The sequence below is a fragment of the Suricata suricatta genome, chromosome 8 (genome assembly GCF_006229205.1).
Source record: "Suricata suricatta isolate VVHF042 chromosome 8, meerkat_22Aug2017_6uvM2_HiC, whole genome shotgun sequence".
NCBI lineage: Eukaryota > Metazoa > Chordata > Mammalia > Carnivora > Herpestidae > Suricata > Suricata suricatta.
Window position 1 is genome coordinate 107,977,544 of NC_043707.1, and position 25,921 is coordinate 108,003,464.

At 47.1% G+C, this 25,921-nt stretch overlaps 1 protein-coding gene across 7 annotated transcripts in view; it reads left to right on the plus strand.

The window, feature by feature from the left end:
• Positions 1-25,921, plus strand: part of ERI3 (ERI1 exoribonuclease family member 3) — a 127,127-nt gene that overhangs the window by 70,220 nt on the left and 30,986 nt on the right. For 4 of the 7 annotated variants that reach the window (XM_029946178.1, XM_029946173.1, XM_029946175.1 and 1 more), the window contains one exon: positions 14,854-14,883. The exons of the other annotated variants lie outside the window; for them this stretch is intronic. In XM_029946178.1, the coding sequence (XP_029802038.1) occupies positions 14,854-14,883 (30 nt within the window). The remainder of the gene's footprint in view (positions 1-14,853; positions 14,884-25,921) is intronic. 7 annotated transcript variants of the gene reach the window in all.

Consider the following 25,921-nt stretch of genomic DNA (forward strand, 5'->3'; position numbering starts at 1 on the left):
GGACATGCAGAGTTTAGATGCTTTTCAGACATTCTTCTGAAGCTGTTGAGGAGGTAGTTGAAACAAAGATCTGGGACTCAGGGATAAGGTCTGGCTAAGAGGTACAGATTCGGGGGAACTATTGGTATACGAATGATCATTGAAGCCATGCACGTGGAGCGTACAGGGTGAGAAGAGGAGAGGGCCAAGAATGAGCACTGAGAACTGCCTGCACTTCATACTAGAGGAGCAAGAGTCGGACATAGAGAAGAAGGAGTGGTCACCGATAGTAGTGATAAAAGTTCTTGTTTATTGATTGCATCTTGTGTGTTGTCCAGGATGGTTGCCACATTTTTCATTTTATTTCAGTTTCATTAATTTAAATGTAAATACATTTTCTTGAAGTACTCTTTAGTATATTTAGAACAACTTGGGTTGGTGAGTTTATGTTTTCAACTGTTAACTGTTTAAGATCTAAATACACATCTAGTATTTTGTATAAAGATTTAGCATTTGAATTGAGATATACTGTGTCAATTACACACTTAAATACAAAACAGTTCATTAATTTTTATACTGATTACTTGTTGAAATGATTTTCTGTTCTTTGCATATCTCTATTTTTCACGTTTAAGGCTGAGAAAACAGGCACGTACTATTGATGAAACTTGCTTGGTGTCCCACAACATGGTAGAGGTGGAACTTAAATTTAGTTTTGCGTGACTCTTTGTGCTAAGGAGAGTAAACAGGGTAAAAAGGAAAGAGTAAACAGTGGTAGAGAAGAGGTAGACCAGGAGAGTGCGGTGCCACAGAAACCACAAAAAGAAATTTTCAAGACAAAGGGACTGGTCGTCTCGCAGAGAGTGGTATAACAGAAAGACTGAAATATAGGCACCAGACTGAGACACAAGGACCTTGGTGAGCTTGGTGAAAAGCTTGGTGGTGTAAGAGGGACAGGAGCCAAATTGGAGTGAATTGGGGAGTAAATGAGGTGGCAGAGAAATTTTAACCTTTTCAGAAATGTGGCCTTGAAGGAGAGAGAAAGGACAAGAACTGTGCAGGGGGCAAATGTGGGCCAGGTGGCATGTTTTAAGATGGGAGATGTGTGTTTGTCTTAGGCACTATTAGAGAAGGAAAGTTTGAAAATACAGGAATAAGAGATGTTGAAAGGAGATGGGATGGAGAAATAGATGGAATGGAAATTGACTTTCTGCAGGAGGAAGGACCTCCTTGGGTTGTGAGGACGAAGAAGATGGGTGCGGTAGATGCAGAAGGTTTGCAGATTTGGTGGCAAATTGAAGTAGTTTCCATTTGATGGCTTTTCTTTTTCTCTGTGAAGTAGTTGAGTTATTTGCTGATAACTAATAACAGAGGACTGGAAAGGTTTGTAGAAAGTCAAAAGGATTTGCTGTAGTTTTAGTAAAGAAAAGAAATGTGAGCCGACTTGAGAAGTATAGTAGGATTTCTAGGCAGTGTTGAGAGTCCCGTCTAGGTTGAAGGCATTAATTCCTAGCGGAACTACTCTGTTCAGTTGTAGGACTTTTCTTTAGCAGATCTCAGCTGCCTGTCTGTAGGGATGCCGAGAGCAGACATTTAGATTCATCCAGGGTGGAGACTTTCCCAAGAAGCGTGATGAAAGGAACAAAGGAGTTGTTGAAGATACTGTCTAGACAGTGGTTGCCAAGATGAACTATGAGATCTCAGCTGGATACTGAGGAAAGAGAAGATAGCAGGGAGCCTGATGGGTATGGGAAAAGTAGCTGGGTCCCTGTACGGTGAGGGAAGATGTATCAGGTGTAGTTGAGCATGCCACATATGGAAAGATGAAAGATTATGATTAGAGTAGGAGATCTGAATTAGTGATTTCAGAGATAGGGCGGTTCTTGGTGTTGGCACGTTCCCATGGGAGTGAGTAGCTAAGATTGGGCAGAAGAAAATGTTAGTGCAAATAAGAGGTCAAGAAATGAATAGGTCAGATGAGACTTCCATAAGGAAGAGTGTATGTGTGTACACACATGCATGCATAATGTGTATATTCTCATTGCATATGCGTGGACACATAGAGATAAATGTGTATACAAATATATGCCCCCACGTATACATATACAATTCATGCACATTCAGATCAGGCCATGCAAGTGCATGCATCTACACTCGCAGCTGGTCTGGAATTCCCTCCGGGGCCTGTTTAGGTGGGCTTTTTGGAAAGCAGGCAGGCAGTCTTAGGAGGATTCTGAGTCAGTCCTGCAGACAGGGCTCAGCCAGTCATGCCCAGACGTTGTAGGGAGGGGGTCACCTAGAATTCAGCAGACCTGTATATACCAGGTGTTGTGATTGCTGCTCCACTTCTCCTCTGCCATCTGTGCTATCTACCTGCTTGTAATTTCTGGGTGCTCTGAAGAGGGTGGGGTGGGGACCAGCTGAGAGAGAGAATAAGGAGGAGGAAACCTTCTTTGGTCCCTCCAAAAAGGAAAAGCATTTCTCCAAGAAGCATTTCTATTTTCCCCCCTCCCCTAGGAGCAGACAGCAGGAAAAACTGCTGAAGGGAAGGTTGATATCTACGATTGAGTGCGACTTTTCCTGACCTTGGAGCATTCAGAGTCCCAATCAGTGCAGTAATAAATTAAGGGCTTATGGAGGAATAAATTCTTGGCCTTAATGAAGTTCTTTGCTGGGGGCCATAGGCAGGTCAGCAGGTCGGGATGATGCAGATTGGAGGCTCCAGTGAGTGGGCTCAGTTAGCTGGGAGCTATGAGGAGTGAAAAGATCTGAAAGTCAGTTGGTCAGGTCACTATTTTGAAGCCAAGGAGATAAAGCTGGTCACAGGATAGGCAGCTTGACAGAGGCCAGGACTCTTTATGGAATGGTGGCTACATGGTGCCAGCTGCAGAACCCCTCTGTCAGGGCTATTCAGAAGCTAATTGGCAAGAAAGCAAGAACAAAACAAAACTGAAAACCAGGAGAGGGGTGTGAAGGTCTAGAGGCCCTACAAGGTGTTTGTTTTTACTTTGGGGGGTAAGAGGGCAGTACCAAGACACGTGCTTCTGGACCACTCAATGGTCAGAACCAGACAGACTGTAGTCCAGGTCTTTGGCATCATCCAAAGTACAGAGCATTGTCCATGGGACGATTATGGGCTACTCTCCCAGTGGGAGAGCCAGCTCTGAGCCAGGTAGATGAGGGCCTCTAGCTGTCTTTGGGAAGAAGTATGTATAGAGAGGACAGTACACAGAGCACCAGGTATAAATGAGGGAGAGGTGAGGGGACGAGCATGGGATAAGGAGAGATGAGTGGGAGAGCAGCCTGGAGTGCTTACTGCTGGATTGGATGCTCAGGTCCTGGGAGGGGCCAGTCTCGGGGGCTGGAGGCACCTGGATTGTAGAGCCAAACTGGAACCCAGGCCTCAAGACTTCACATCGTGAGCTCTTTCTCCTCTCATCCTGCCCTCTGCAATGTCTGCCCTTGGGAATGAGCTCTTGGGATATAGTCAAGATAGCAGAGGGAATAGTGCTGTATTTGGAATCAGGGGCAGCAGGAACTAGAGAGAATGTCTCCTTTCTTATCTCCCTGCCCCCATGGCGTAGTGCCCTGCCTGGCTTTTCCTTTAAATATGTCTTACAGCTGTCTGAACTCTGAAATTTCTTTCACTCCTTCCCTCGCCTTGTTAACATGTGTTGCCTTTGGGGTAATCAGGGAAAAAATATTATGTCCTTTTACAATTACCGGGTTTTGGAATATTAAAATGTCTCGCTGCATCGGCACTGTTATTTTGATTGGTATTCTAACCTTTGACTAGCCCATAAAGCGCGCCGCTCCTGAAGCCAATATTGCAGGACTGAAATTTAATTCCGAAATGATTCCAGATAATAGGGAGACAGATAATATATGCATGAAGGATATTATGTTTGGACTAACTGCAGCAGGGCCAGGGCTGGGGAGCTGAATAATAGCCCAGAGTGAGTTATAATCTGTGGGACAGAAATGCCTTACTGTCAGGGCCAGGAGAGGAACTCTTAAATCAAAGGCCCAGGAAAGGGTGTGATTGCAGTGTGCTTGTTTTGACGGGAAGAGCACTGGAGCCAAGTAGGTAGGTATGGAAGGCTGTGGTCCATCCTTTCTCTTGAGCAGAGTACCCAAGGCCCTGGATGAACTGTCTCATGCAGCATCCCTATCTTTGTATCTCCTGTCCATCTAACATTCTGGCCATATCAAACTTCTTGCCCTTCTTCAAATACACTCTTCTTGTCCTTCTTCAAATACACTCTTCAAAGGAACTTATTTCACTTCCCTTTGCTCGTTCTGTTCCCTTTACTTACATTGCCTTCCCCTAACCCTTATTTTTTTAGTGTGTTGGGAAAACTCCTGTTCATCCTTTAAAACCCTCTTCTGTGAAGGCTTCTCTGACCTTCTCTCACTCTGGTAGAAATAGTGAATTATCTTTGTCTCATTTCACTACTTTTTATAATGAGTGTATCACATGCTCTTGTAATTATCTGCTTATATGTTTGTATTTCTTACTAGAGTCTGAGCTCTTTGAGGTCTACATGCCATCCATCTCTGTATTTCTAGTGCTTAGCACTGGACTTGGCACACACTAGGTATCAACAAGAATTAAACTGAACTCACACTGAATACAGGGCTGGACTAATGAGCTCCAGAAGTCCAGATGCCTATTCCCCTGCCAGATTTCCCAAACAAATAGGCTTAGAAGTTAAGGAACTTGCCCAGGGGCACATAGCCAGGAAGAGGTAAAGCTAGGATTTGAACCCAGTTAGGAGTATTCTTTCCCCCAGACAAAATATCTTAGACAGGTGGACAGTGAAGGAGCTGGAGGCCAGGTAGACAGAAACCTACTTCCCTGACTGTTTCCTTTCATAGCTCAGGACTTGGGTCCTTTTTGCTAGAGATGGCATTGGTTCTTAACATTAATGGGTCTTGAGTTCTGGGGTATTGTGCCTCCTGTTGCTGCTAATGACTCTTGGACAGTTATTCCACACAAAGACTCTTCTTTACTGTGCATTTGTTACTAAGGATCATGAAAGTACCTTGGGAAAGGTGCTTACCTGTGGTTTTGGAGAGCTCTTAGGGAGGTAGGCAGGCAGAGTACATGGAGCTCTTAGTTATGTCAAAACACTTCACAGACATTCATTCCCCCTTCAGCACTTGGTGAAACTTATGTGTTGGGTGTTTAGAGATGAGACAAGGGAAGTATACATAATGAAAAAAGCTACAGTGAATTTGGTTGGCTTTTAAATGGCTTTGTATCTGGTTAATTAAACACTACCTGCGTAAACCTGCATAAATTAGTGGAATGACTATATGTAAGATATATACCCTTCACTTAGTCTTCAGATGGCCCCTGGGGATGTAGCTCAAAGGCTGGAGTCCATTAATGCAAGAGAAAGAGCTTTAGAACCAGATGAGTTTGGCTCACACTTCTAACATTGCTACCAACTAACTGTGTGATCTGGAGCAAATTCCTTAACCTCTCTGAACCTATAAAAGACCTAACCAGTACCTGATGCACAGAATGTAGGCTCTGGAGTCCAGTAGGCGTGATTTAGAATCTTGACTGCACTTAACTAGCTGTGGGGTTTCAGGAAAGTTACCTCTTTAGCTTCAGTATCATTCTTTGTAGAACAGGAAAAACAGTACCCACTCTTAGAGCTGTCTTGGGCATGAAATGATAGCACTGTGCCTCTGCTCCTCCCTTGTCCTCATACTGACCACCAAGACTGAGGTGACTAGGCTACGGGGCAAAGGAGAGAAGAGAGCAAGGTAGATCCTAGGAGACTTTGTGTGTAGGAGCTAGGAGAAAGTGACTCCCCCAGCAGAACTTGCGTGAGCACCGGCGAGGAGGAGCCTCATGCTATCTGTGGACTATCTTACCCTTAGTGTGAAGGTAGTGTTCTTGATTCCAGCTGCCATCAGCATGGCTGCTGTCCAATGGAGTGCAAAGTCACATTTACCTTCAGACAGTTTGTGGCTCTGTCATTACCTGTGTTAAGTCCTTGGACAAGTTACTTGCTTTTTCAGAACCTTGGTTTCCTCCTTTGTAAAATAGAGATAATTAATAATAATAAGAGGTACTGCTGTAAATGCTTTATATGAATTCACTCACTGATTCTCAGTTCTGTAAGGTAAGGAGTATTATTAGCATCTTACAGATGAGGAAGCTGACGTACAGACAGGTTATGTACCTTTCACATGGTTCAACAGCTAGTGAGTAATGGAGCAGGTACCTGAGTCTAGGCAGGGGACTCCAGATACAGTTCTCTTATTGCCTCCAGTACAGAAGAGGGAGGAGTCGTTTTTATCTGGGGTGTAGGAGAGAAAGTTAACAAAGATTCCATTGAAACATTTGACTTGGGCCATGAAAGTTTTCAGGAGAGGCACTCCAGGGGGAGGGAGCAATATAAACAAAGGCTTGGAGGGGTGTGTCAGCTTGCTGGATTGGAGAACTATGTCCAGTAGTTTCCAGGTTTTTTAAGCTATAATAATAAGAGGTACTGCTGTAAATGCTTTATATGAATTCACTCACTGATTCTCCCAGAGAAGCGAGAGCAAGCTAGCACAGTAAGGTACCATTGCCCGATGTCAGCTTTCTCCCAGAGAAGCGAGAGCAATCTAGCACAGTAAGGTACCATTGCCCGATGTCTAGATGGAGCCAGCCTAAGAATGGGGCAGTCACTCCAGAAAACTGCCGTGTTTATGTCTACGTGAGGGAAGAAAGAGCCTATGGTCCCAGGATAGCAGGGAGGAAAAGAGGGCACCATGCCTCATAGCATTATTGGCCCTGGGCAGTTCAACACTGCTGTGCCAGAGACTTCCATATCCTCAGGACAAAAAATGGCAGATTAGGTGTGAACAATCAATTAGGTCATGTTTGTAAAGCTTTTTAGAAAAGTACTGACACTTGGTGTGTGGGTGGGTAGCCTAGCACACTCTCGGCCAGGGAGCTCGCCCACCTTGTTCTGTGTCCCCAGTGAGTATGGCTGAGTCGGGAAACAGAGCAGATGAGACAATCAGCCCATGGCAGCTGCAATCCTTTCTTCCTCCGTGAGGTCCCTGCTGCTGCCACAGGTCAACCTCTACCCTGGAATTGCTGGCAGTGCCCTTCACGGCAGGTCCCCCTGCGTGGTCTGTCTGCCTCTGACTGCTGCTCAGAGGCTGCGCCCTGTCAAGTGAGGCTGCCTCTTTCTCCTGGTCCCACCGTGAGCTTCCTGTTTCTCTTGTGTCCTTGAGGAAGTGAATTCTGAGAACAAGGGAGTGTGTGAGCTTTCCTGGGTCTGTTTGGAGCTTGGATTTAAGCCTAGGCATCCTGATTATAAAGCCTATACTCTTTTTAAAAAATTTCTTTTTAATGTTTATTTTTCAGAGAGAGAGAGAGAGAGAGCAAGAGCAAGGGAGGGGCAGAGAGAGGGGAAAACACAGAATCCAAAGCAGGCTCCAGGCTTCAAGTTGTCAGCACAGAGTCTGACGCAGGCCTTGAACACTCGTGAACCATGAGATCATGACCTGAGCCGAAGCTGGATGTTTACTGACTGAGCCACTAGCACCCCTAGAGCCTATACTCTAACCCTTGGGCTAGCTTCTAGGGCCCAGAGTACCCCAAGGTCCACACCTCTTGGTTATTTTGTGTGGCCTGATCTGTCCATGTGCGGGACCATGAGCCACTTGAGTATAGTGACTAGCTTTCATTCTTGAATCCACCAGAATTCCCAGTCTGCAGAGCCAGACAAGCAGAGGGGATGTCAGGAAGCAAGTAGAGGCATAGAGATACTGTGGAAGAGCTGAGGGCAGTTGGGGAGAGAGGAAAGACGAGGGTGACTCATTAACACTCAGTGTTAAGTCTGAGAGAAGTAAAGGAACCATGAGTTGCTCTGCCTTCTCCCAAGTTTTTGTTTTTTTTTTCTTTTTGTATTTTGTTTTGTTGTTGATATTGTTACTGCTACTCTGGACCCTAGAAACCGGAAGGAGTTATAAAAAGGAGAGGAAAGGACAAAGAGACTTGTTTGAAGGCAGGAGGCACAGCCCTCTCTCCCTTCTCCATCCCACATTGCCCTGCTGCCACTCTGGGAAGGCAGGTTTGACCTCGTCTGTCAGTGTGTATAATAGAGCACCAACATTATGAGCCCCGGTTGGTGCCAGCCTCTGTGCTAGGTGCTTTACATACTTGTTACATTTCATCTTCACAGCTGCTCAGCAAGGAAGGAGCTGTTGTCCCTGTTTTATGGGTGCTGAAATGGAGACTGAGAAGCTTGCCCAAGGCCACATGACCAGGATGTAAATTCAGGTTTTCTCCTTTCATGGCTACTTTCTTATCACTTGTCCCATAGCAGGTACCACCTGAAGGCAGTGCCTCTGGTCTGGCCTGGTTAGAGTAGGAGGCTGGGGCAAACACATACCAGCCATTACTAGTTGTATGGTCAATGAAAGGCAGTGATTGCGGAGGGATAGGGATTGGCCTCATACTCCAGGGCTCCTGGAGTGACACCTATTTAATGGAGATCTGTCTGTGTTAGTACGAGGGTACACCTACATGTAAATGGATGTCTATAAGTGTTTAAAGAAGTGTATTTCAGGGGAGCCTGGTGGCTCAGTTGGCTAAGCATCCAATTCTTGATTTCGGCTCAGGTCATGATCTCATAGTCCTGAGATTAAGCCCCACTTCAGGCTCTGCGCTGACAGTCCAGAGCCTCCTTAGGATTCTTTCTCTCCCTCTTTCTCTCAAAATAAAAAAATAAATAACTTTAAAAAGTGAAGTGCATTTCTCCATGTGGGAGGTTTCCATGTACACTCAGGTGTTTGCACATGCCCACATCTAGGAATATGGGTAAGGGTGTATGTGTGAGGTCTTTGGAAATATGTGCCCACCTGGAAGTGGGCAGATGAGGCCCTTATCTCCAGAGAACAACATGGTACAATACAAAGAACCCTGGGCTGGACTTGAAGCTGGAAGATAAAGATATGGGCTCTGGTATTGGGTCACTTGCCTTTTCTGAGCCTTTGGTTTCCTCATCTAACAAATAGGGGAACTGGATGAGGCAAGCCATTCTGAGAGCACTCATGGTACCTTAGGTTTTCTCTTGTTTGTTCTCAGCAAGAAATGAGATAGATCTAAGGAAGGTGAGAGTAGTTCCTCTTAAACCCTTATCTACCTTGATCTTGAGCCTGGGGACTACTGCACTATCCTATTGGGTGAAGTTAAGGGTCCAGGGAAGGCAGAGCATTGCCTGGCATCAGGTCAGGAGAACTGGGGCTCAGATAATGGAGAAGGGTTTGAATACCTGGTCCTGACCAAGTCTGGGGTGGCCTGGACTAGATTAAATGCCATTGAGGCTTTGGGCTTCTCCATGAGAATATGGGATGAGGCAAAACCTGTCTCACTGCTGCTTTAGGCCTCTCAATATCTAAAGGCAGGGTGCAGCACAGGTCCTTCTTTTGGCCTTGATCCCCTTTGTTGATTGTTGTGGCAGGTGCAGAGTGCTGGCCACATGGAGAACAGAACAAGTAGCTGGACATGTTGGCATTCGTGTGGGACTGTGCTGGTTCAGCCCAAGGTCTTTGCATTAGCTCTGTTGGCCTGCTGTCAGCTCTTTTGGAGGAAGAGTGGCTTAGGGTTGGGTGCTAATTTTTCCTGGCTGATTCCTCAGAGCTGATTTGCATGGTTCCCAGATATGGGACCTTAGGCTATTTCAGTCTTCAGATGGGGTTATGGCAAGGTTTTATCTATTCTGCCCCATGAATTAGCCATTAGTTCCCTGAAGTTTCTGAATATGACTGGCTGGGCCACTAGAGAGGGAGTGGGTACTGTGTAGACTCAGTGCAGCGTCCTTAGTGCTGATGAGGATGTCTGTCTGTAGGTTGATCAGTCTGGACCTAGGCCTCAGGTAGCAAGTGACCTGTGCTCTGCCTGCACCAGGACCTCTAAATTCACATTCAGCCACCAGTCACTCAATAAAGTCCTGTGCATTGGTGCTTTTAGACTTCAAGGTGAATCAGGTCTAGTCTTTACCTTACAGAGCTCCTGGTCTAGCAGAGAAGATGGGTAGGTCAAGGCAAATGGGAAAAAAATACAATAGAGATAATTACGTACAGTAATAGAAATTATGTGTTTAGTGTGTTTAGGTATGTTTTTAAAAAATAATTTATTCGAATTTAGCTTTGTACTGAGTTAGAATTCACAAAAGAGAAGAGAGTCCCTGTAAGCACGTTTTGGTGTTGATATGCCCCTGCCTGTTAAGCTCAGAGCTACCAGATGAGCTAGTCCTGGCTGTAGCCACCCCAGTTACTTTTTTAAGAGCTTTAAAGCAGGGCTGTCAAGACACACTAGGCTGCCCTACTTGGTAAAGATGAGTGTTCCTTCTGGGAAGATGAGGTCAAGCTAACTGCTTGGGAAGTGCTCATATGTCAGTGTGGACAGGTGTGCCTGTGAGTGTGCACAGGCATGAGCCCAAGTGTGCAAAGGGCACCAGCCAGTGGTCTGTCTTCAGCACCATGACCGGGTCTTATGGTGCTAGTTCTGGGCTTTGCACCTACTTGGCTGCTGGCAGGATGACAGGCTGCAGGCAGATCCCAGGGCAACCCTGAGGCCTCCCCAATGGTGTGTTTGCTGTGCCTAATTACCCAGCAGTTGTTTAACTATGCAAGCTGCATGCCTGCCTTTATTGCGCTGTGATTGCCGAGCTGCCTATGGGGAGTGTCATAAAAAGATATAAAATGCCCATTATCTGTCTGACGCCCTCCTCCTGGACTGTGGGTGTTTGTGTTTTATTTTAGTTTTATGGCTCAAGGGAAGCTCTGCAGGAAGGAAAGGGAGGGAACATGAGGGAGGGGAGAGGAGGCCCTACAGGAATTGGGGGCTGGGAGACTGAGGAGCCCCCTTCATACTGTGGTCAGCAGTATGAGCTGAAGGCCTCTCTTGACCAGAGGGGAGAAGTGGGGGTCAGGACAGAGTGCTTAGGAAGTAAGGCCCAGATCTTCCCCTCCTCATCCACCTGTACATCCTATAGCTTGTGTTCCCACCCCCCTCTATGCCGACCTCCTCCCTGCCTGTAGGCCCACTGCCTTGGGTGCAAGGTGGTCTGCAGAGGGTTCTGTGAGTGGGCTGCAGGAATGGTCTCTCATTCCCACTCAAGTCTTCACCGGCTTTGATAACTGGAATTTCTTACTGACTCCCTAGAGCACCATTACTTTCTTTGGGACATTTACCTTGGCTACTACCACCTGCTTCTGAATCCCCCCACCCCTACGGCTTCAGCTCCCCTTTTCTTGCTAGGCACTATAACTTGTTTATGCCACACCTATCCAAGACTCACTCAGGGAAACCTCCTAGACCAGGAGAGGGAAGGGAATTAATATCATTGGAACTCTTGCCCTGTGCTGAACAGAACCTATGTAAGTCACTGAGACAGAAATCAGAGATCAGACAGGGGCCCCGCCCATCAAGAGCTCATGCTTTGTAACCAGAATGCCAGCCTCACAGTAGATGTTAAATCAAGGTTTGTCAAAGGGGACTGACCTCAACATGGTCGTTCATTCCTTCATTTTCATTCGGTAAGTGGTTGTTGACTACCTACTGGGTCAGGCACTCTGCCAAGCACTGAGGACAAGATAATAAGCAAAAGACAAAATTTCAGCCCTCTTTGGTCATTCAAATTTATTGCAAGAAAAATTTAAGGATTTAAACTCTGGCTTTGTAACTCCAAAGACTGGGGCCTTTCAACTGTGGCATGTTGTTTCCCATGCCTAAGCTGTCAAACACCAAGCTATCCTGCGCTGATCACCTAACTTCTCTACCTGAAAAGGCTTGATGTCTGCTGTGTGAAATCCAGGCTCTCTAGTGTGTGGGTTTTCAACTATACCAAGATAGCCTGCATGGTCACCCTCAGGCCTTATTCACATTTGTTCCATTTACCTGGAGTGCCCTATGCTGCATTCTTGCCTAGTGAACTTCTGCTTATCCTTCACTACCTAACTCCTCTATGTCCTCCGTGAAGACTGTGAGTTTCCCGTTGGGAACTTCCTTCTCCTTCAGACACCTATATTAAGTGCGCACCGTGATAGAGCTTCCTGGCTTTGTTCACTTAGGTGGGCCTGCTGTGTCGGCGCTCTGCACTTCTGTGGTAATGGTGTTGACCTATAACTCACATACCATACAATTTACCCATTTAAAATGTACCATTCAGTATTTCTTAGTATATTCCTGGGGTTGTGCAACCATCATCCCCATATGAATATAGAACATTTTTGTCTCCCATTGAAAGAAACTCAGTCACTTCCCATTTCCCCAAAATGCCCCAGCCCTAACCAACCACCAATCTACTTTTGGTCTCTATAAATTAGTCTATTCTTATAATTCTGGGAATTTTTTATGCATGGTCTTTTTTGATTGGCTTCTTTCACTTCGCATCATTTCCAAGGTTCATCATTGTTGTGCCATGAATCAGCACTTCATTTCTTTTCTTTGCTGAATAATACTCCACTGTATGGATATACCACATTTTCTTTATCCATTCATCAATTAGTGGATATTTGAATTGTGTCCATTTTTTGGCTGTTATAAATAATGCTGCTATGAATATTTGTGTACAAGTTCACTTTATTATTTTTGCATGTATTTTGCTTTATACCTGTCTGTCTTTCTGAGTAGATTGTGATTCCCTGAGAGAATAAGCATCACTTCTATACTGATCATTGCCGTGTCCCCACCACTTAGCTCATGGTTAGCACTCAGTAAGTGTCAGTGAATGAATACATGCATGCTTCTATTCACATATCTGCCACCTGCTCTGAGATGTAAGTTCATTCATCAGTGTTCTGGACCATGCCCTTCCCATTCTGCTATTGGCCTCTCTGGTGTAAGTCCTTTGCCCAACAATATGAGAAGCTTTCCTGAGTGGCCCCCTTGACAGCAAGTAAGATCAGTAAAGTCTCTGGCTACCTTGACACTGAGGCAGAGAGACTGACTCTACCCTCCCAACTGCTTCTCTCTTCTCCTGAGGGACCCTGGATTGTTTTATACAAGGAGGGAAAAAAACTTATACAAGGAGGGCAGAAAGGCCCTGGAGGGAATGTTGAGCTGGGTGGCCTCCTGGCTCCAGGCTAGGCTGGCTTTGTGATAGCTCCACATGCCCAGGCATCTGAGCAGGAGAAGAGGTTGCCCCTGCCATTCCAGTTAGTAGGCCGTACGAACCAGCTCTGTGAAAGAAAAGGAATTTCTAGAACCAATAGCCTCTGAGAGATTAGTAAAACCAATATTTCTCTTTTCTTTGCACTTACTCACCCTAATAGTTTGAGCCCATAATTAGAATTGGGCTTTATTAGGCTAATTAGGAGGTAGGAGTGATGGCAGGAGGGCATGTGGAGATGCATCAGGGTGGTGGGCAGTAAATCTAGGGTTTTAATAGGTTTGTTCCATAATCAGGTGGTCTGAAAGGCTGACTGGGTGGCTGGGCCCCCTCCCCTCCCTTCCTTCTACTCCCATCACTCCTTGAAGTGGCCTTCACACTTTGCCGTCCTTGTCCTCGATACTGGCAGCAGCGCTGGGATATGGGGGACTCAGGAGGGAGGGAGGAGACCCCACCCGGAGCTTCATTGCCTATGCACGCGCCGTCCAGCCTGGCGACATGATTACCTTGCTGAGAAATCCGTCCAGGCGCAGGGCTGCTGATAGCAATCATTGATTAAGAGGGTAATTGTCCTGAAAATTCAGATTGATCAGAAGGCAGAAATGATAACTTGTGTAACTGTGTTTAAAGCCACGTCCTGTCAATAGACGAGACTGAGATGTATCGCGCCAAGAGGGGGCAGAACGGATGGGTGTGTGCAGGCGGGCAGGCGCTGCCATCCTTCTCTCAGGGCTGAGCAGGATGTTTCTTGTCAGTAACCTGGACTATTGGAGATTCAATCACTTTTATCTCCCCCTCTCTCTCAATCCAAATGCCTTTTCATATTACGAAATTAGAATCGGCCCTGCTCATGCAAGATTTATTAGCTCTGCTGAGCAGTCACACCGAAGAGTAAATGATTTTGCTTTGCTGGAGCTTTTTACACATTAGGACCCAACTTCTTCCCTACTCTATGCCACTGGCTGCCTGGAGGAGTGGGCTCTAGAACTAAATACTCAGGGAATGAGTTTTCAGAGTCTGCTTTAGGAGAAAAACATCACTGGGATCTGGCTTCTTGACCTGACAGAGACCCTGTTGTGATTGGCTGACTTCCTTCTATCTACTCACCAGACAGGTCCCTTACTGGGGTCTAGGTTGTCTCTCTCAGTTGAGGTGTCAAAACCCCCTGAAGGAGTGAAGTTCGTCCCTCAGAGTTGGATGACTTAAAGGGTTGGCACTGAGACTATGTATTGAGTAATGATTGGCAATAGAGGCAGAAGATGGAGGGGCTGCCATGACTTCTCTTCTCAGAGCTTAGGATTGTCCTCCTGTCTAGGGTGGGGCTGCACAGGCTAGAGCATCTCTCCGAACCCCTGGGAAAGTTGTCAAGGGAGTTACCGGGGGGTTTAGAGCAAGTTTAGGGTGTCTGAGCCTGCCTGGCTGCCTGTGTCTAGAGGGCTGCAGGGTTGACTGGCTGAGGGTGTCTGACCTGCCAGTCGTGTGGGCTCTTAGGGAAAGAAGGGGTTGGGATCTGTGCTTCTGGAATTCTCCTGTGGCTGTGGGCTTGAAAGCAGTATGGGCCCATGTGCCAGTGGAACGTAGCCTTCCCGGAAGATCAGGGTACCAGTGGGCTAGGTTGGTGGTAGGGAGAACCTTTCTCCCTCACTGAGATTGTATCATTCTCTCTCTTACTTATCTCCTTGGGTCACTTGGACTCATGGACAAGTATCAGTCGCTGTCATTCTTTCACCCTCTCTTGTAGGTGTCTGATCCTGAAGGCCTGGTGGAGCAGGTGAGTGTGGAGAGTCCTGCTATAGGGCTGAAGGAAGATTTTCTGGATTTTTTGTGAGAGGGGATAAGGATCCCAAGGACTACCCTCTACCCACTTTGCTCTTACTTGGCCCTATGAAGCCTCCATTTTTCTTGAGCTTTCAAGTTCTTTCCCCAAGCAGAGGGTTTCACCAAGCATGAGGGTTGGGGCTGAAAGCAATGGAATCTCTAGGAATGAGTGGTGAGGGTAGGTAGCAGCCATTTTGATCCAAAAAGGAGGGCTGTGTTCTTTACAGATGTAAAGTTTTCTATGTAAAAAATTCTGCACAACTTGCTGTACAATATTGATTCTCATCTGGCATATTCTTTTTTTTTTTTTTTAGAGAGAGCATGTACAAACTGGAGAGAAGGGGAGGAAAGAGAGAGAGAGAGAGAGTCAGTTTTAAGCAGGCTCCATATGGAGCCTGATATGGGGCTCAATCCCATGACCCTTGTGTTCTGGGGCAGGGGTAGAAGGAGGCCTTTTAGAGGAAAGTATATGGCAAGTGTCTGCAAGATATTCCCTAGATAGGACTTGCTTCTAAACAGACCACAAAGCGGACCACCTGGGTGGCTGGGTCAGTTAAGCATCTGGCCTTGGCTCAGGGCATGATCTCATGGTTCGTGGGTTTGAGCCCCTTGTCTGGCTCTGTGCTGACAGCTAACTCAGAGCCTGGAGCCTGCTTCAGATTCTGTGTCTCCCTCTCTCTCTGACCTCCCCTGCTCATGCTGTCTCTCTCTCTCTCTCAAAAATAAATAAAAAACATTAAAATATATATATAAAGACCTCTACACTGACTCTACAAATATCTTAATCAACACAAAGAAAAAAATTAAAAATAAATAAATAAATAAACAGACTACAAAGCCACCAGCTTTTTACTGAGGGTCTGCTTCTCTGCTGTCTACCACCAGACTCCATCCTTGCCAAAGCCTTGACTCTCTTGGAAGTCTCCTCCTACTAGGCTGGGTTAGGCAGGGCAGGCCTTCCTTATGCACATGCACCACCCCATCTTCCACGAGAAGACTATACTGAAGGGTAGAGTTGTCTAGGGAGCTTGATGTAAAAAAAAGTTTCTGAAAGATAAAACAAGCATGGTACAGATGTCAAGTTTCCTATGTGAAAAATTCTGTACAACTTGCTCTACAATATTGATTCTCATCTGGCATAGTCTTTTTTTTCTTTTTTCTTTTTTTCTATTTCCTTTTTTTTTTTTTTTTTTTTTAAGAGAGAGCATGCACAAGCTGGAGAGAAAGGCAGAGGGAGAGAGAGGGAGAGAGAATCTTAAGTGGGCATCATGCTAAGCATAGAGCCTGATGCAGGGCTCAATACCATGACCCTGGGATCATGAGCTGAAATCAAGAGGCAGATGCTCAACCACTGAGCCACCCCAGTGCCCCTCATCTGACATATTCTAATCAGGTTCAAGTCAGTAAAGTTTTTAGAATATTAAAAAAAATCCACCTTACCCCACTCTGATAGCTTATGAAGGGAGTGGGTACCCAGAAGAGGGCTTCCCAGGGCAGAGGGCCTCTGCCTCTGCCCCTGAGGTAGGCTTGCTGGCTGCCTAGGAGTTCTTTGCAGTCAGGAGGGAGGGTCCACCCTTGTTTGGCTTAATCTTCTGTTAGGGCTAGCATGGGCAAGAATGGAAGCGCCTTGGCCCTTGGGCCTGGGAATTGAGAACTCAGAATTCCGATAGACTCCCAGTGGATGAGAGACACAGATCGTCACTACAGGGTGATGTAAATGCTGTTGCTTTCCAGAGCCCAGAAGAGGGAGTGCCTGAATTCTTCTGGAAAAGCTCAGACAGGCATCCAGAAGGGGGCCCTCAAACTGAGTCTGTAAGGAGGATGGGGAGTGTGCTATGGAGACAAGTGTGGGCGAGTCTCTGGGCAGAGAGAACAAGGAGAATCCCCCATAGGTCGGTTGTGTTAAGGCTGGGGCTGGGACCCAGTGGGACTTATTTTCCTGGGCACACTTCTCTATCATAATTTGATGGTATGGGCCACACCTCAGTTTTAGCAAGTCTGGGGGGTGCCTACTTTCACCAGCTAGCTGAGCTGCTGGGGGTTAAGGGCTGTGGATTGGACCAGCCAGGGCTTTAAGTCAGAAAGATGTACAGCACAGAGCCTTAGGAACTGGACCCCAAGCCCTCCCTCTGCTGTTTTCTCTCCTGTTCAGCCTAAAGAGCAAGGCAGAGGACCAGGCGAAGGAAACAGCTCTGGGGAAGCTTTAGGCCAGCTTGCCCCACCCTTGGTAAACCCACTCCCAACACTGCCTGGGCCTAGATCCAGCCCTGCTGCCAGGGGCCCAATTGGTTCCCTGAGCCTGGTAGGGAGGCTGGGAGGAGCCCGTGAAACCGGGAACTCATTTTCACTGGAATTTGACCTAAAGCAGGATTGGAAGGGAAGAAAAGAATCTGAACAAAAGTGCAGGCAGGAAGGAGCTGTTAACGAGCCTTTCTTTCTCTTCAGGGACAGAGCGGAGCGCATAGCGGGGCGCAGCGGCCCGCTCTCCTCGGCGGCTCTCTGAGGTAGCTGTAGTCTCCGGCCGCTGCCTGCTCTCGCTCTCTCTCCTTTTTTCCCTCTCCTCTTTCTCGGCTCTCTCTATTATGGGGACTTGCTCCAGCTCTTTCTCTCTCTTCTGTCTCTCCTTTTGTTCTCTCTTTGTCTATTTATCACACTGTGAAGGTTGAAAGAGATGTTATTAATCTGGGAGAATGAAGGCAGGATTAGTGGTATGAATCGGATTTTGAGAGGTGTAATGATAGAAAGACTCGCTCGGCTGGCGGCCTGCGTGAGCTTGATAAATGGGGAGCACTCCAGACTGACTCGCGCCTTCCCCGCGCTGTGCGCCCTGCCCGCTGGGGCGTGCCGCGCTCTCAGATCTGCCAGCCGGCCCACCCCGCTCCTACCTGAACCGGAGCAAAAAGCCAAGGGTAAAGCAGACACAAATATCTCCCATCGCACTTGGAGACATCATTGCTTTTAGCACCCTTTTCAAGTAGAGCCCTGTCGAGTTCTCAAAGGACTGTGGGCAGAGGGAGTGGGGACCCAGACTTCTGCCTGCGTCTAGGGCCAGAGAGAGTGGAGCTCCCCTCCTGCCCCTGAAATGGGTGTCAGGGATCAGTGCGAGATAAGACAGTTCCCAGACCAATCAAGTAAGACAACCAGCCCCTATGTAATATGTAATTAAGCAAAGTGCTATAGGGAGAACCATAGTACGAACCCTGGAGGTCTGGGTTGGACATAGGGGAGGGAGGAAGAGAAATCAGGAAAGGCTTCCTGAAAGTGGTATCCTGGCAGACAAGTAGAGTTTGGAGAGCGTGAAGGAAGGATAGGTGAAATAGCACTAGCAAAGGTATGGGATCAGAAATAAGCCAGACTGTTTCTCGTGGGAGAGGTTCACCTCAGATCAGGAAGAGACCTAAGAAGTAATTAAGCCCTTCACTTTCCAAAGAGAAAGCAGGACTGGGGACTAGATTTGCCATTTCCTGAAATGATTTCCTATTTAAGTCCTGTTGGTCATTCTAAACGTGCCCCTTCCATCATCCTGGGATGATACAATGAGCCTTTCCCTCTTCTGCCTTCTGTAGCTTTGGTCACATCTTCCAACCTTCAGCTTTACAATCAGGAGATCCTGGCCCAAGTTCACTGCTGCTTGGTCTCCAGCCCTTTCCAGTAGCCTTGGTGCAGAGTCCTCCTCACACCCTACCCCAGCCCAATCCGCGGTCTGTGTTGGAGTGCTTGTCCCAGCCAGCCAATTGCTGCTTGAGCGGTGAGGAGAGGACTGGGAGGCAGCACACCTGTCCTGGGCCCCAGATGCCTCTGGGCCTGAGCACTTTCGTCCTTCGTAATGCTACTACAGTTCTCACTGATCGCTTTGTCACAGTGACTGGGCACTTCCTAGCATCTGTATTCATTTCCCTGCGAAGGGCTGTGAGTTCTTGAGGGCAGGTCTATATGTGATTCAGTTGAGTTGCCAGGTCTGGCAGGCCTTCAGCAAATGTGTGAGTCTTCAATGAATGAATGAATGAATGAATGAGTTCAACTGCTTATGCAGTTTCTGTCTCTCCTTCCAGAAGAAAATGGTGTTGTTCCTCTAGTAGAATTCCCCAGCCCTGACTACCCTTAGGAATTGGGAGGGGTAGGTGTGCAAAGGTGACTTTGGTACAGCCCCCTAAGTTCACATTGCATGACAGTGGTGGACCCTTTGCATGACTTTCCATTACCTTAGGAAACAATACGAAACCCTTTTCTATGTTCTCTGAGGCCCTACATGGTCTGCTATCTCATGCCTTCCTAAATAGCCATCTCATATTTGCCTCCTGTGCTCTGGGGATACCAGCCTTGGTTTGATTCCTTCCACGTGCTGTTACAGTTTGCCTAAAGGCCTTAGCATGCATCACTCCCTTCACCCCACGCCCCTCCTCATCTTAGCCCATGAGTTTCTGCTTTCCTCAGGGAAGCATTCCCCACCTAGGTCCGGTTCCTCTCTCCTATCCTTTCCTAACAGCCTGCCTTTCTTCTTTGAGCCCTTACTGTAGGTATAACTTAGTGATTATTTATGTTGCTGTTCATTTAATATCCGCTTTCTCCAATAGACTGTGAAGCTCTCTGAGGACAGTGCTGTGTCTGTATTGCTAGGTGTGCATATGGCTTGGCATATAATGGGCTGTCAGTATATGTTTGTCATGAGTCAGCGTGATTGCAAAGCCTACTCTTCCATCGTACCACATCTAGGTGGAGTAAAGGTGGCAGTGACAAGGGCGGTACGGGTTCCAGGGTGGTGGGTGTGCCCAGTGAGGAGGTTCTTTGGGCCTTGGTTCTGGAGATTCTAGTGTTGCAGCCTTCTATCTCTTGGCTTTTCTCTTTTCCTTCCAAACATCAGAAAAGAGAAGGGCCTCTTCTGACCCTGAAGACTTTTTTATTCCCTTCCTGGGTGATCTTACCTATGCAGAGTTTCATGTGCCACCCATACACATTCTTAGGACTTTCTTGTCTCAGCTGAGACCTCTGAACTGGGCTCCTGGCACACGTGTCCACCTTCCTCAGCCCCCCCCCCCCCTTGGATATCCTACTGAAGTCCACATTGGTCTTCTTGGTGATTTCCCTCCAGGCCTGGTTAAGGTTTCTGCCTCAGGGCTCTTCTTACAGGATCTCAGTCCCCCACTGCATGTGAGTTTATGTGTTTCTACTTCTAACTTGGAAGCTCCTTGAAGGCAGTGGGCTAGTCTACTTGATTTGTGTGTCTCTAGTACTTAGCACAGAGCTTGGCACATGGTCGTTGCTCAGTAAGTGTGTGTTATATGAGCATGCCAATGAAGATGGAGGGAGGTCTGGGGTGAAGGTTTTGAACACCTGTTATATTTTTCCCAGGGAGAAAGAAAGTGAAGGTGTATGTGCTGTGTGCAAGCAGGCACATGCTTCCGTGTGTGTGGGGTTGGTGGTGGTGGTGTCACATGTTCAATAAAGGATTATATTTTAATTTGGAAAGCACTTTAGAAACTTAAAGTGCTTTGCTTAAGTGCTGACTGCTATTAGTGTCTCCTTTTTATTAGGAAAAAGGACATGATTTTTCTCTTTTATCTTCAGGCCTGTCCAACTTCTGAGAGTCAAACTTAGCAAAATGCCTGCCCCTCACTGAGGACTAGTTACATGCCAAGTTCAAAGCTTTGGACTTGAAACACAGAATTCTGCTTTGCAGACTGGTTCTGACACCCCTGAGGGGATTAACCCTAACAGCTCAGTATCAGGAAGGGGGGTGGGAGAGACAGGGTCATCTGACATAGTTCAGGCTACAGTTCCAGGCCCCTCCCATCTCCATATAGGTCTGGGTGGGAGGACATAACAACTTGGACCATTTAGGGGGAAAGGGAGGCAACTCCAGTGGTTATCAAAAACCCACTTGTCATGCAATATGAAGGACCAGACTTCAAAGAGAGAACTGAGGAAGAATGGACCCAGGAAGAATTGGGTTTGTTCAGCTCAGGGATTTTAGGACCAAGCGGCAGAGACATCACAGCCACTAGACCTGGTGATGTTAAGAGCTGCCACCACAGAGGGCTAGGTCAGAGAGAGGGAATATGTGTAGCAGTAGCAGGAGGAATTCTGATCTAGGAGCAGCACCAGCCTTGCTGGTTTGAAGGAAAGGTAACACCCCTCCCCACGGAGAAGATTTGTGCTATAATAACAGGAGGTCTGGCAGGCCCAGCGCAGCCTTTTCATTGGGTCTCTCTGGTGTGCCTGGGTAGCTCAGTTGGTAAGGCATCAGACCTTTGCTCATTGGGCCTCTCTGTGTGGTCTCTATCCCAGGCTCTTTCCTGACCGTCCACAAGACTGTACCCTGGTCTCAGTCTGGCCTGTCTCTGTCAGTCCTGGATACTGAAGGCTCTGGCCATGGCTGAAGCACTGGGAAGTTGGAGCTTTGGCCCATCCTGCTAGCGCCCTGCAGTTCCCAACTCCTGTTTGGGCCCCAATCTGGGGAAGCTAGGGCGGGATGGGGTGAGGGGAGTACATTGAGCCTTCTGCCTTAACTGAATTTCCATACCTCCTGTTGTTAATTATAGAGATGTAATAATGCGATTAGTGCACGATTAAAAAAAATCCCTGATATGATTACCATGGATTTAATATCACATGATATATCATTATATCGTTATGCAGTGACAGATGTAATTGAAATACACTTATTGGAGCCGGGGGTGGTGTTTCATTCAATCCCCAGCACCCCGGGGAGGAAAGGGCTAGCTAAAAAGAAGCAATGGGAAAGGAAATTGTAATGAAAACAAAGAAAATTCACAAGGTAGCTCTCACCCTGGGCAGCTGGCTGAGACCTGCTGCCTTCAACTCTTGACACTGCACGTGGAGCCCCAGAGAGGCCGCCTCTTCTGTGGGGGCTCAGGCAGCCTGTCTCAGGAGCTCCTCTTATCTGGTTCTCGCCTCAGAAACCTTGGTGTCCCCATGTCCCCTATGACTCAGCAATGAAGCAAGGGCTCTGGATTACTCCACCTGAGAGTAGACTCAGGCCCCCTCATGAGTTCAAACTAACTTGGCAGCTGTCCTCCAAATGCTGTGGACCCTGGACCTGTGGTGCAGCCACTGCCTTTGCTGTGGTGATGGTCCAGCACATTGGAGGCAGCCATCCTGTTGCGAGCTGTGAGCAGGAAGACTAAGCACACAGAGACCATAATTATCCCACTCAAGTTCTGTTGGTGGACAGAGAGGTGGCAGCAGCTCTGTGGTCCCTAAAGCATGTTGTAGCCAGAGAACACTAATGAACATGCAGAACTACCCACTGGGGATAGAGAGGATGGATTTTGTCACCTGATATGAGTATCCATCCTTTTACTGCTATACTTGTGTTGGCCAAGCTCTACTGGGCCACAGAAATGGAGTGGGAGCTACCTATAAAGCCAAAGAGCTCAAAAAAAGAGAAGGAGGGCAGAAACCATCTCCCATTCTCTCCTAACACAGGCAGCTGAGACCCTGGTTCTAAGGTTGGCTGTTGGGGGCCAGGGAGTGATTGCTGGTCTGCTGGGAAGACAACCTTGATTCTAGAAGGAGACTAGATAGGGTCAACAGGAGTAGAAACTCTGAAAACTAGGCTTTCCTGCTTGGCAAAATTAGACCCAAAGAGATGTCTGGTTTTCCCTTCCCTCAATGGAGACCATTTTGAGAATCAGCAGATACAACCCCTCCCCTTAAGAATCTCCGAGCATCATGGGAACCGTTATGTTAACAAATCTGGTGTTACAGATGCTATTCAGAATATGGGGGCGGGGGGGGGGGTTAAAGAAAGGATGAGTCAGAGAAAACTTGGTAAAGGAAGGTACTTTGAGTTAGTGATGAAAGAAGTGTATGTGTTCACTAGGACAAAAAGTGGGAGAAAGCAGAGGGCATTCTGAGCAGGCTGAAGGAACTGCTCAAGTCATGGAGGCATGAAACAACAATCCCAGGACTCAGGGGGCAGTAAGGAAGAAGAAGGAAGCACAGTTGACCCAACATTTCTGATAGACCATGGAAATGGTAATGGCTTTCACTGGGGTTTGGGAACCCAAGAGAAGGAGCGCTTGGGAGCGGAGATGTTGAAACAGGTTTTTTGATTTTGTTTTGTTTTTTAAGTTTGAGATGAAGTACCTGAGTGAAATCCAGGTGGAAATGTCAGGTAGGCAATAGAGCAGATATGTTTGATACTCAAGTCGTGCCAGAGTGTCAGATTGGAACCTGGAAAGGTGGAAGACAGGTTGAAAAAGATACCCAGGGAGAGTGATTGAGTGAGACCAAAAGAGAAGCGAGAGCACCTGAGCATACGCAGAGGATGGCTGTGCACAGGAGATTACGGGGAGATTGTTAGGAAAATGGCAGGATAGAGAGATAAGAAAACTCAAACATAACCGAAGGAGAAGGGCTTCAGAGCTGAAGCAGGCCACTGAGAAGAGGAGACAGCAAGGCCCTGAAACTGTCCCTAGGTGTGGGAGGCGTGGTGAGGACCATAGACTTTAACAGGGGCAGAGTGCCACGGTAAGGCCAGAAACCACAGACTGCAGGGGCTAAGGAGTGGTGGGGGAGGTAAGTGGAGCCGAGTGAAGACAACCCTGGGAAGTTTGGTGGTTGTTAACAGGAAAACAGTCAGTCACTGATGGGGGTGTGGAGTGAATGGATGGTGGATGTGGATTATTATTAAAAATAATCATCTAATACTGACATAACTTTCAAAGAGCCAGGCATTGTTTTAAACACTTTACACAAAACTCATTTAACCTTCACATCAACTATGTGGAATAGGAACTATTACCCCCGTTTTACAAAGAGGAACCTGGGACACAAGAAGCTGTGTGGAGTTGATAGAGAGCCCAGCATTTGCTAGAATGCTAGTAGAAAGGAGAAGGGGTGGGGAGATTAAGAATTTAGGAAGAAAGGGTATCTCCAATAGAGCAGAGCTAAGCAGAGAGGAGAAAGGTGAGACGTAAAGCACAGGTACAGACAGTATTGGCCTAAGACAAGAAGCAAGGTGTCTCTTCTCTTAGAACAACATTGGTGGAGAAGCAGGTGGGGAAGGATACAGATGCATTTGTAGATGAGGGACATGTACTTGAAAGAACTCTATGCCACAGCTTTTATTAGCTTTATGAAAGAGAAGAGTAAGATTGTTGCATATCACTGAGAATTGCTCAGGTTGTGCCCACAGTGACCACTTTCTATGCATAAGAATGACTTCCCAGCATCACTTACCTCAAGCACAGGTGTGGAGGAATGGAGTCATGGTTGAGTTTTTTTCAGGGAAGGTGTAATAGGGTAAATGGACAAGGAGTTAAAGACCTGGGGAATGGGTGGTTGAAGTGATAGATCCCAGGGCCTCAGGTCTGGTAGAAAAAGGATTGAGGCCAGAAGGGGATGGGCAGGCTGGGAAAAGAGCAAGAGTAGAAGGTAGGAAGCTGAAGGATAGGAGGCTGGGGTCAGAGTGGAATGTGTCATTTTTAAGATATTTGAAGAACTGTTCTGGGTGATAGCAAGGCCCCGGATGTGGTCATAGGGATAGATGGCTGAAATAGGTAGAGGAGAAGGTCATTAGAGCACAGCAAGCTGAGAAACTGAAAGGCAAGTTCATGGGTGGGCTATCCTGTACATACTGAAGTTACCCAGAGTGATGACCACCTGGAGTGCAGTCCCAGAGAAAGAGTGGTCTCTTTCAACAAGAAGTTGAAGGTATTGGCAGAGCATATTCAGAAGTGAGTAGGTATTGGTTTTCTAGTTATTACTAGTTAGTATCTAGTTAGTTTTCTAGTTAGTATTACTGCATAATTAATCACCCCAAAATTTAGTGACTAACACAACAGCAGCTATATTATTCTGTCTTGTGGGTTCGTGGGTCAGGAATTCAGGAAGGGCTCAGTTTCTGGCCCAGCTTCTCTCATTCATCTGTAGTTAGTCCTTGGAGCTGGCACAGGGTGTGACTGGAATAGCGGCAGGCTGGCTGGCTCTCTCTTTGCCTAGTCTCATGGCGTCTGTGGTCTCTGTATGAACTAGTTTGGGCTTCCTCGCAAGATGGCTGTCTTACAACAGTCTGACTATGTACAGAGCAGCTCAGGGCTCCAGGGCAAGTGTTCCAGTGAATGAGGAAGAAGCTGCCTCAGCTTCTCTGAAATAGCCTTGAAGTCATGTGGCATTACTTCTGCGTTACTCTGTTAGAATAGTCACAGAAGCCTACTCTGTTTCAAGGAGAGGGACATGGACTCCCTCTCTAGATAAGAGGTATATCCAAGTCACATTGTAAGAAAGACATGTGAGATGGGAGATAGTGTTGCAGCCATCACTGGAAAATACAGTCTGCCACAATTGGTGCTAGGCTGAACCCAGAGAAGAAGAGGGGGCAGCATCCTCAAAGTCAATGTGCATTTTGGGTGATGGCACCAAGAACATCTGGAGGTGACAATGGGAGTGGTTGCTCCTGAGTGATGTCAGGTATACCTGGGGAAAGAACTATCATCCCATTTTGTAGTATAGGAGACTGAGGCTCAGAGAGCTTTGATAACTTCTCCAGAGTGATAGTTCTAATAACTGGCAGAACTGTGTGTGTGTCTGATTCCTGAGCCTGACCACACTGCCTTCCTCTGAGGCCTGGGCTGCTGCATCTGCCATCCTCGTGTTCACTGTGTCCTCACTACTTAGTTCGCCAGCTCTAGAAGTGTTGGCCAATTAGATAAAGGATTAGGTAGTTACATGTGTCAGGCTTTCCCCCCATCCTTCAGAGTATCACCTTTATAGCTTCATTCACTGGATGTTTGTGGGAATGGCAGGTGATTTGATTTGGTTCTTCATCTTGGGAAATGGCCCATCAGGCTTAGGTCCATCAGGTGACACATCACCTATAGGTCTGGCTAAAGGTCTGCTCCTCCCCCACCTCATGGGGAAGCTGAATAGGTCTGATGTGCTGGTTCTAGCTTGGAAGCTCTGGGTTTTCTGGAAGTTACAGAGCCATCTGTGCTTCTGCCTGCACTCTGAGCTGGATTCTAACACCA